The 11,949-nt window shown below is 38.0% G+C and overlaps 1 protein-coding gene across 1 annotated transcript; it reads left to right on the top strand.

The window, feature by feature from the left end:
• The first annotated feature begins 3,378 nt into the window (after positions 1–3,378).
• On the top strand, positions 3,379–5,573 carry LOC147510222 (uncharacterized). Its single transcript, XM_086598058.1, has 5 exons — positions 3,379–3,870; positions 3,978–4,286; positions 4,400–5,056; positions 5,142–5,334; positions 5,425–5,573. The coding sequence occupies exons 1-5, from the start codon at positions 3,379–3,381 to the stop codon at positions 5,571–5,573; spliced, it is 1,800 nt and encodes a 599-aa protein (XP_086454184.1).
• Positions 5,574–11,949: the final 6,376 nt, after the last annotated feature.

Raw genomic sequence — 11,949 nt, 5'->3', positions numbered from 1 at the left:
TCCAGAATCACTATTTAGGAATTAGGTTTAGATTATGCATCCGGCCCCAAAATGACAGTCTGACCAAAGTTGGAGTGCTGATGCTTCAGACCAGTCTCGCGTGAGACCCAGTTAACACTATGTCCAGTTTCGTACGAGACTCTATGGTGGCCGTTAGCCCTCTGGTTTGTCCAACTAATGTAGAATCAAACCAAGAGCTGAAATGATATTCCAGAGATGGAATGTTAGTTCAACTCCTCATGCTAGTGAGATGAACTCAGAGATGAGTGCATCTCACTATGGATCTATACTCGATGCCATTTCGGGTTTGTCTATGAACTCGAGACGGATTAGAGTTGTAGTGACATGGAACTCTAATTGTTGCAACTGACATTGCATGATTACGATTAACCCTTTTTCCTGTATCTCTCTCTATTAGTTTATTTAGAAATCAATCGTCGTAATTTTATGTTACTTGCATTTCAAGTTTTAATTAAGTAACAAACTAATATCCTACTCACTAAAGGCTATAAATCCAGTTGTGAACCTTGCCTAGCCCTAAGGTATGGACGATCCCTTACTCGACCTATGCTACCAACCCACGTGAGTAAGGTAACTTGACTAATCGGACGTTTACGTGCTTTGGACTTTGGACTTGCAGACTCAAAAGGACAAAACCCTAAAGGACTGATTATCAAATGGCACCGCTGCACACCTAAGGACTTCGAACAATTAACATAACAACTGGAATACATCATTGGACAACCCCCCCTCTCCTACCCCCTCATCTTTTTTATTTTCATTTATTTTGAGATACTAACATTTCTTTTACCTGCTAGTACCAACTTTTATTTTTTTGCTTACAGGTATTTGTGAACTAGATCGGGATTATCATCATTAGCACATTCTAAGAATTTCATAGGAAGTTGAAGTACTACATTAATCTCACAGTCTCAGACGAGATTTTCCAGGGTAGCGCCGAGACTAACCTGGAGTATCAGCACTCCAGTTTTTAGGCCCAAGTCACTTCCCTTCTTAGCGCTATTTTGGACTCTCTAGACCTGTTTAACTACCTTCCAATACGTTCACGTGCTCAGGAGTTACTTCGGTCGTTTAATTCTAATAGGCAAAGTTGGGGGACGCCAGGTTTCGCATTCTTAAACTCCTCAAACTTTGTCGAGGAAATTATTTGGTTAATTGCTATAACCTGTTCTACATCGAATAATTATATGTTGGCATGAGAATTCTTTGCATGGATAGAAATTTTCCTAAGTATGTGTGGTTCGTCATTTGACGTTAATATGGTTAATATGATTCGAATATATTTGGATGTCTATGTGATTTCAAACCACCTGCTTAGATTATTTTTGTATATTGATGTTACATCCATTCACGTACGCGGCATTACTTTGCATGAGTTCATTATCGATATTCCTCTAGCTCGCATATAGTTGTACGTGTAGGTTTTATTTTATGTATGCGTAGCTATATATTATTGCATGCGCGTGTTTCTATTAACATATAAGTAATATAGACTTGCATGTGTAGACTTCCTCTGTAAAACTAGCATGTGCTAATTGCATTGCATGATTAGTCATCTATTTTGGCATCTCTCGTCTTTATTTGCATGTTTTGTAATCACATGTTTAGGATACATATACGGTTGCATGATTATATTACCTGTGTTTTCCCCCCTTTTCCATAAAACATTAATTACAAACTAAAAAATTAAAAATAAATAAAATAAATAAAATAATAATAATAATAATAATAATAATAATAATAATAATAATAACAACATAAAAATTAATTAAAATAATAATAATAATAATTCCTAATAATAAAATTTCATCAGAATCATATTAATAAGGGTTATATTGACATACCCCCCCCCACCAGTAGTTGCAATTAGGATTACCCCCCCATAATAATTGAAATTAGGATTTCCCCCAACTTGACGGTCAATAGGAGTCAACTAACAGTTTTCGTCAGTTGACTGGTCAAGGATCATGAATTGTCCTAAATACCCTTTGTCTGTGGAAATTACAAAATTATCCATTGACACTGTTCAAAGCCCACAACTCAAAAGCCCAAATTGAAATTAGACACTATTCAAAGCCCACAACTCAAGCCCACAACTCGAAAATAGACATGCAGTTTACGTCCGATGAAAGCTTGCTGTATTCGGTGGTTTTAAGCGGGAAGAATGGTGTTGTGCTGCCATTGTTATGCACTGAGATAAAAATGAGAGCTTTGTAAGTAATTTTTACTTTTGGCTGTGGTTTTGAGTGTCTAAAGTGTATATCTAGTGGTGTTGGAAGTTGTTGTGTGGATCCTTCATCATCACTATATCTAATCTTCGATTTAAAGGTAATCTCCTTCAATCTTTGTCAACCTCACTACTTTTTTACTTTGTTTTAAAATGATGAGAGGGATTTATACAGTATTTGTCTCATTCTTTTAAAAAAATTAGATTTTTAAGCTTTTATACCCTACAGTATTTGTGTCGTTCCTAATTCTCGAGTAATTTATCCATGTTTGTGTAGGATGGTGTTATTTGACAAAAAGGATTTGATTATTTACATTGGGGGAAGCTTTAAACCACCGCTTGATGCAAAAGAAGTGTGTCATTCTCATTACGAATCTGAGTGGGATTCACTGATGATGCGTGAGGTTGATGGTGATGAGTTGAACATGATGGATTTCACAAAAGACATACTTAAATTAGTACAAGTGGCAGTTGGCTTGCAATTGTCCTACATTACAAATGGTAAATTGGTGTATGTGAATACTGATGGTGAATTGTTACAGATGTGGGGTTTGTTGGCTCCTAGCAAAGATGGCTTTTGTCGTATATATCCTGACTTAGATCTCGGTGGTGTTGATGACTTTTTAGTTATGACTCGTAGAATTTCTACACCAACACCAAATGGACTTTCTCAACTATCCCAAGCTGAAGAGGGAGATGATATCACTCTTTTGGAGATAAAAAGAAGGGGTTGCGAAGAAAGGTAAAAAAAACCTACGAAGGTGGCGTCCAAACCAAAACAAGTTAAGAGAAAGCATCAGAAAGATAAGAAGTTGACTTCAAAAGACAAGGGAAAAAGTGTAATCATTGATGAAGAGGAGGAAAACTTCTGGGCAGAATTGGCTAGACTTAAGGCGACTGGTTTTGAGGATGAGCTGGATGATGATCTTGAGAGAGAGAGAGTTCCATTGGTTGTACCAGCAAACCCTTCAGTTCAAGTGGGAACGGCAATTATCATTGATGGTCTTCACCCTGAAGAGGGCTACCATAGCTCACACTCATCTTAAGATGAGAGGGAGTTTGAGATACCACCAGGTGATGAATATTACCACTTTGAAGCTGAAACTTCTAATGTGTACTTTGAACCAGAGATGGAGATGCCAAGGACTGAAGTAGTTGAGTTGAAGCTTGGTATGGAGTGGCCAACCATTACTGCTCTACGCCATAACATTAGGACAATTTGCATACAGAACAGATTTGAAGTATTTTTAGTTAAAGATGAGTCTTACAGGATTAGAGCTTTATGTAAATGCATAGGATGTCCATGGTTAGCTTATTGGAGGCGCAAGGATGATGGGTTCACAATGAAGTTGAAGACACTATTCAATGTGCACACATGTTCAGCTGATACAGATCATAAGAACAGTATGGCAGATGCCAATTGGGTGTCAAGAGTAATGGAAGACCATATGAAGGTGCACTACAAGTCAACAACGCCACGGAATATAATAGATGAAGTAAGACAGAAATACCATGTTGCAATCAGCTACTGGACTGCTTGGCATGCAAGGATCAAATGTTTAACACAAATTCATGGTGATTATGGTGAAAGTTACAACCTGGTTTCTGTGCTATGTGATCAGGTATATGCTTCAACTTAGTTTATGTTCATGTTTATGTTCAACTTAGTTTATGTGATCATATTAATTTGGGTTATATGATTTAAGGTGATTTAATAATATGTGATCAGGTAATGCAAAGTAACCCAGGGTCTCTTGCCACTTACACTAGAAATGAAGATAGTTTGGAATTTGAGGACTTGTGTATTTGCTTCACTGCTTCATTATATGGTTTTCTGAATGCCTGTAGACCAATTATTGGATTAGATGGTTGTTTCTTAAAAGGGAACTATGGAGGACAGTGTTTAAGCATGATTGGCTTGGATGGAAATAATGGTTTGTTTCCAATAGCTATTTTCATCACTAGATCGGAGACTAAGGATAGTTGGATAAGGTTTTTGGACAAAATGAAACACTATGGGATAAATGATCATCTACAAGTCAGACTTTCATGTCCGATGAAGACGAAAGGACTAGTTGAGGCCAGCCAATTGTTTTTCCTGGAAATGAGCATAGATTTTGCTTTCGACATATGTACAAAAATTTCAAAAAGGAATTTAAAGCCCAACATTTGGAATTGCTTGTTTGGGGTGCAGCCAAGTTTTACACGAAGACTGGATTTGAGAGGGCTATGGAGAAATTGGGAACTGAATGTAGTCAAGCTAAATATTGGTTTTTGAAGGAGAATGTTGAGACCTGGGCAAGGTCACACTTTAGTCATGTTACAAAGTGTGAACATATCTCGAACAATTTCTCCGAGTCGTTTAATTCATGGATACTAGAACTGAGGGATAAGCCAGTAGTGTCTTTTGTTGATAGTTACCACATTTTGTTGATGTCATTTCTGTATAAGAGGAGAGAGAAAGCCAAGGAATGGGATAGCAATGGCTTAGTACCTTGGGTGGTTAAGAGAATTGCAGAATTGATTGAATACATACCACATTATGATTTGGCTGAATCTACCAATGAGTTACAATGTGTGAAAGATCTCTATGGAAATAGATGGACTGTGAACCTGGTAGATCATGAATGTAGTTGTGTTAGGTGGCAACTCTCTGGAGTAGTTTGTGTGCATGCTGTAAGAGTGATATATCCTATGAGACTGGATTGGACAGAGTACTGCAGCTCCTATTATTGGGTTTCCACATACAAACAAGCATACATGGGTCACATCAAGCCAATGCCTGACCCCAAGGACTGGCCTAAACCAGTAAGTTTAATTTGTTATCGACTGACTATGCATTTGTGTAAATTTATTATGTATATTTTTCTAATTGGGTTTTGTTGTTCTGTAGGATCCAAACAATTATGTGTTTCCACCTCCATATGTGAGGGGGATTGGTAGACCTAAAAAGAATAGAAGAAGAGACGAAGACGAGGGTTTGAAACCGAACAAGAAGAAGAGAAAATGTAGTAAATGCAAAGTTGAGGGACACAATGCAAAAACTTGCAAAGGTCTAGCTGCAGAGAAAAATGGCAGGGCAAAAGGTAGAAACATATAGTTTTGCTTAGTTAAGACCTAAAAAGAGTCTAAGTGTTTAACTAGTTGAAAATTTGATACTTGTATATATATTACAGGTAAGAAAAAGGACCGCCAAGCAGCACCCTCACAAGCATCAGCAACTCAAGTGGCAGCACCTTCACAAGCATCAACAACTCAGGTGGCAGCACCTTCACAGGCATCAACAAATCAGGTGGCAGCACCCTCACAGGCATCAACAAATTAGGTGGCAGCACCCTCATAGGCATCAACAAATCAGGTGGCAGCACCCTCACAAGCAACTAAATTGTTGGCTTCGACATCAACTGGTAAAAAGCCCATGACTAGAGGCAAAGTTGCTGCAACAACTGAAGCATCAGCTTCGGTTACTCAAAGTAAGTCCAGTGAGGACAAAGAACTCGATAACCCGAAAAGGTTGGTTCTACTTTCAATGCCAGTTTCTTTTTTGATCCATTTTAGATTTCTTTTTACCCTTCTTTTTATATCAACGAACAGGGGATATATTGCACAACCTACAAAGCCAGCAACTGTAATTTTTGGGAAGCAAGCACCCAAATCAAAAACATTCAAGGTATTCTTGTATACATATTTTACATGGACCCTAGTTAAGCACACATATATAATGCACTCATATCAATTTCTTGTTTACAACAGGGGGCCCCATCATCGACACACATTTCGTGATTTCTTAGAAAAACAAAAAACAGAAAATAACAAGACATCGAAAGGATTGATCACAGCAGACAAAGTAACGACATTTAAGCCACCACCACCACCAAAAAGAAACATTCAAGCTATTGGAGGCTTTGGACAAAGTCACGGAGACATTCAAGCCAACATCGCCACCTCTAGCTACCTAGCATACCGACAAAAGTTCAAAGTCATTAAGGACCATGGAAAGTGATAATATGGTGTTTATCGGATGTGTTATTTTGGGTTAAGGGACCTTTGTTGTGTTATTTTGGATTTCTGATACAAATTATTTTGGTTGTGCTATTTTGGGTTAAAAACCTTTGTTGTGTTATTTTGAATGTTATTTGTGCAAGTTACACTTTTATATGCGTCAATGCATATTTGTCTGCTGTTTGAATGTTATTCTGTCAGAAACTGTTGTTTGAAACTGTTGTCAGAAACTGTTGTTTCTGGTGGTGGATCAAACTTCAAGTCTATTCATGAGGGTTGTGTTGAGGGATTAGTTCATGGTCATGTTCTTTTTTTTTTGGTCACTAACAAACCCGGTAACTTTATTGGAGTTTGTTGTTTTTGTTCATGGACTACTACCGCTTAATTTTGGAATCTTTGTCATTTTGTTATAGGGATCCCTTGTTATATTGGAAAAAAAATTTATAAGAAGCAGCTCTTAATTGAAAGAGTTGTATATGTAGCACCCCATTAGAAGATATTTTTAGGTACACAAAATCATTCCATCAAGTTCATTTGTTTAAGTTTTTCAAGGCAAAAATGTTTACGGATGCCACTTTTTGAGTTGTCCTTTTGCATATCTCGTATTGATGAATGAGGTTGATATGAATGTTTTTGTTTTGTAGTGTATAATCTTTCAGTTATACGTGATCTAGGATTCATAAGCTTGTCTTAGTCCGACATAGAGATCTTGTAGTATCATATAAGGTAGTCTACGACTCACGAGAGGGGAGCAGTTTAATAGTTTAGCTTGGTGAATGTGGCTTACTAGTTCTTGCTTATTATACTTTGGTCGTTCTTTGATAAGTGGAAAAAGAAGCTGATTTCCCCTTTTATTCATAATTTCCACCATATGGAGAAACCAATATCGATATATATCTGCACCTATCTTTGATTAATATTGAGTATAAGAGCAAGAATAACAAAGAAATCTTTAAGAGGATTTCAAGTGATCAATGACATTAAAAGCGAGGTTGAAAAAAACAACACTTTCGACACCCCTAACTTTGCCATCAACTAGAATATGCCTCTGCATCGAATGGCAACGACCTCACGGTATGTTAGTGCATAAACTGCATACTTCAGTGTGTTTCGCAGGATGAGAATCAAAGGCAAGCACTTCCTGTTTTGTCAGTGCATAAACTGCACCACCAAGTTTGTCGAGCATCCAATGATGTGGGGCATTGAACCTCTTCAAGTGCTTCTTCAAACCTCTTGCCATGTTGTTGTAAGTTGAAAGCTTCTCCTCCTCCTCTCTTTGCTGGCTGCATGAAACTCAAAAAACTCGTGAACTCGACGAGAACCAAATACTCTGTGAACTCTGTGACCTATCACATAACCAAATACTCACCAAATACTCTCTGCGAACTCTGTGACCTCTCACATAACCAAATACTCACCAAATACTCTCTGCGAACTCTGACAGAACCAAATATGCACTAAGTTAAACTCTTTGTGAATGTAAAATCTACGAACTCTTACAAACCAAATACTCACCATAACCAAATACTCACAGCCAAATACTTGAACTAAAACTGGAAGCTAAAACTTACCATAACTAAATACTTGAACTAAAAGATAAAATAATTCCATGTTCATCCAAAGCGAGTCTTACAAAGCTAAAACTTTGACATAAGTTACAGATTAAGTTGACAGAGTTTTGCATTCCAAATTCCATGTTCATCCATTGATATTTAGTTTAGAAAATTTTGACAGGGTCATTTTTAGGGTAACAGTGGGTTCTGCAGCCAAAGTGGGTGTCTTCTTTCTTGCCTCCGCCAATATTGCATCACGAAGCCATTCAAATCCCCCACAGCTTTTGTATTTCAAGTATTTTTTCCCAACATTTAATCCATACTTTGTAATCTTAACAGTCCTCCTTCCCCTACAGTCATTTCTATTGCATTCGCAGTCTACCCAAGGGCAATCGGCCATCCAATGGCCTGCCTGACCACACTTAAAACATTCGTTTGTTGACATGCTTGATCCAACCATTGCAAATAACTTTGACATGTAGCATGCTGACACTTCAAGTATTTCCTTCCTAGATTGTGAGGTGTTTGCGATATGCCCAACAATCGGATACCATCACATGTAGCTTCTTTACATGGAGAGTATATAAATTGGCACTCAGTAGCTGAGTGCCCAACTTCATCACAAATCTGACATTCAACCTATGAACAAAACAATTTAGTCATAATCCAATAGCATATGTACAAACATAAAAACCATAACACATAAAAATTAACACATAAAAATTCATCAAGCATATGCATTAGGGTATCTTCATCTCACATAAAAATTTAACACAAACATATGCATTAGGGTATCTTCATCTCACATATCCCAACATCAGGACCAAAGAAAACACAAGAAATAAAAACCAACATCAATTTTTTTATTTTTCTTCTTCATTGAATTCTTGAAATCTTCATAGCTCTGAAGACACATCAGAGCTTGCACCACCAATCTAGGTTGAGTTGAACATTGCCTTGTCTCCCTAGCTAACCTAGCTTGTTCAAATTCCCAACACTCCTGCATAAGTTGCTCCTCCTCAATTTCTTCCGATATGCGTTAGGGAAGTCCCCTAGCCACCAAAGAAGGATCTCTTGCATTTCTCCACTTCATCACATGAGTAATTACTTCATCATGTAAAAATTCATCACCATGCTTATCAACATAGGCTCTAGCAACCATCACTTCTTCTCGAGCCATATTGTTATATCCAAATCTCACACAAGACATTAGATGATCTGGATATTCCTCACCCCTTCTAGAATTCTCACCCTTGTTCTACAATCCTCAACCCAAAAAAAAAAAAAAAAATAACATAAGAGAATTAAACACATAAATATGGATAAAAACCCAAAATTCATCGAGAAGCAAAGGTAGTACAAACAACCATACTCAACAATAAAATCTCAACAATAGAATCTCAACAATACTCAACAATAGCATACTCAACAATGCTCAACAATAGAATACTCAACAATGCTGTGGAAAGGGGACGCCCTAACGCTGAAATCGTGAGTGATTCAATATAACCCAACAATTACCTTCATATATTCAAGCTCTATATCAACAAAAGTGATAAATTTAAGCCCTAAATTTAATCAAAGTGACAAACTTTATCTAAATTACCTTCATTTTTGGTAAAAACAACTCTTGATTAGCTTCGTCCTTCCTTGTTTTTGATTACTATGTTTTTTTTTTTGATTTCTGTTCATAAGTATTTGGGTTGTTTGAGTGTGGAATTTCTGTTCGTAAATTAGAGAAACCCAGATTTGTGGGCTTGAGTTGTGGGCTTTGAACAGTGTCTAATTTCAATTTGGGCTTTTGAGTTGTGGGCTTTGAACAGTGTCAATGGCTAATTTTGTAATTTCCATTCCATCGCAAAGGGTATTTAGGACAATTCATGATCATTGACCACGTCAACGGAAACCTGTTGGTTGACTCTATTGATTGTCAAATTGGGAAATCCTAATTTCAATTATTATGGGGGGGGGTAATCCTAATTGCAACTACTGGTAGGGGGGTATGTCAATATAACCCTATTAATAATAATCGCATAATATACCATCATCAATCATCATCCTATTCCATCAGTGTCTAGCAAACGTGTAAGATTGAGGTTACCTAATTAAGGAACGTGCTAGCACGGATAACCTCCCTCAATTCTCTCATATGACCTGGCTGTTGGAATATTCACACGTTATTCTAGCTTACCTTCTCACGTTAGCAACGGCTCAGGAGGACGTGGTTAACCTCTCTCCTTCCGTAATTACTAATCTTCATGTCATAATTCATTCCTTATGAGCCTAGAATTGAAATTTGTGTTTGCATGAGACTACAGTCTGGTACTAATAAGGAATCATAACATACATATCGTCGTCGTACGATAAACAACTTCATAAGTTATCCACTAGACATAGTTCTTCTTTTGGAAACTAACCTCGTCAAGTATCTCAGTTGCTATTACCTCCCATAGTTATGGCCCCCATTCGGTTTTGCTAAATTTGAAACCGAAAATTCCCAACGGTTAAATGTCGAAAACCCTTTCGAAAAATTCTATACTACCTTACTTTCCTTTAAATTGGGATTGGAAGTTATCACAAAAATTAACTGAGGACTGAACCGACCTATTCGGTTTTAGATCAATGTTTGAAACCGAACTGACTTCCTGCGCATTAAACTAGATAAGATTGCAGGTGATTTTCGCATTCCACCAAATGTTTTCGGTTTGTTACCTGTTTACCATGGTCTAAACTATGAAAAACCGTACAATCACCTTTGTTGGATTCAGCAAGTGGCCACCACTTTCCACCATCCGACCGTTACAAATGAACAAGTCTTGCTTAGGTTGTTTCCCTTCACCTTAGCTGATAAAGCTTCAGTTTGGCTCGCGGGCGAAGCGCCGCAATCCCTTGATGCATGGGCCAAGCTCATACAAGCATTCATGATAAAGTTCTATACGTAGAAGAAAACTACAAATATGCTTGAGAAGATTCAATTCTTACGCCAGCATCCCCATGAATCCTTTACGGAAGCATGGAGCAGATTTACTGATTTGCTTCTCGAATGTCTCCATCATCAACTCGACACCGCTGTCTTAGTCTGGCCATTATTTAATGGTCTCTCTGACCATCAAAATGAAACACTAGATATCATGAACGGCAGTTGTTTCATGGACAAAGGCGTTATTGAAGCATACACTTTTCTCGAGAAACAGGCTTCACGAAACACCCATTGGGGTAACACCGATTCTTCCAGATCTTCTAAATACACTCCTACCAAAGTTACGTCTATGTTCGCGGTCAAACCTAATCCAAAATTAAAAACTCTGATTGAGTCCCTAACCAAAAAGGTCCATGCTCTTTCTGTTCAAGTGAATGATAAAAAAACCCAAACAAGTCATGGTCGCCAACGCTTCCCCATGTCTTTTTTGCTTAAGTCCTAAGCACTCCGATTCTTATTGTCCTTTGGCATACGAGTGCCCTCCCCAACCATCTAAAGAGGCTTGTGATTTCAACATCCCTAATCCACCTTGGTGACAACATCCGAATTTGGCTTGGCATACCCCTGTACCAATAGCCAGCTCCTCTGGGTTTCAATAATCCTCTTATACGGCCATCCATGAACTACAATTCATACCGTCAAAGGAATCCTCCGCAATTCTCACAAGGGCAAAGCAGTTTCCTAACACCACCAATATAGGGTACCAAAACAATCGCATCCTTGTTCTCGCTAATCCAGGTTATGGCTACCAAAATCAACCCATAAATAATAACCGTGAACTTGTTCCTACTGCCCCACTGATACAATCCACTACTGATAAAACGGCTAAAACTTTACTGAATTACATGAATCAACAGTCTTAAATCCTAGCTTCTATCCAATAGTCTCTTCAGCTGCTAGCATAGGATAAAAGTCAAAAGGGTGTATTTCCTGGCCAAGTAGTTCCCAACCCTAAGCCCACAAAATACTGTCTTTGAACTCACTAATGCACCAGGATCTAGTAATCCCAGCCAGGGTGAGGTGAATGCCATCACCACCCTTTGTTCTGGCCGAACCGTCAACAATCACATACGTATGCCAAACATTCAACCAATGGAAGCCGCGGCTGACGTCCTTCAAACTCCTACCTCGCAACTTATATCGGACGAAGTTGTTCCTTCCAAATC

This window comes from Coptis chinensis, chromosome 3, assembly GCF_015680905.1.
Source record: "Coptis chinensis isolate HL-2020 chromosome 3, ASM1568090v1, whole genome shotgun sequence".
Lineage (NCBI taxonomy): Eukaryota > Viridiplantae > Streptophyta > Magnoliopsida > Ranunculales > Ranunculaceae > Coptis > Coptis chinensis.
Note: the sequence above shows the minus strand (reverse complement) of the source record. Positions and strands in the feature narration are given on the sequence as shown.

What these genes read in the sequence shown, in the direction of transcription:
- LOC147510222 (XM_086598058.1), top strand. Translation starts at nt 3,379, where the DNA reads ATGGAGATGCCAAGGACTGAAGTAGTTGAGTTGAAGCTTGGTATGGAG. An exon ending in CCAAGGACTGGCCTAAACCA is followed by an intron (nt 5,057 to 5,141) that starts GTAAGTTTAATT and finishes GTTGTTCTGTAG; the next exon opens with GATCCAAACAATTATGTGTT. An exon ending in GAAAAATGGCAGGGCAAAAG is followed by an intron (nt 5,335 to 5,424) that starts GTAGAAACATAT and finishes TATATATTACAG; the next exon opens with GTAAGAAAAAGGACCGCCAA.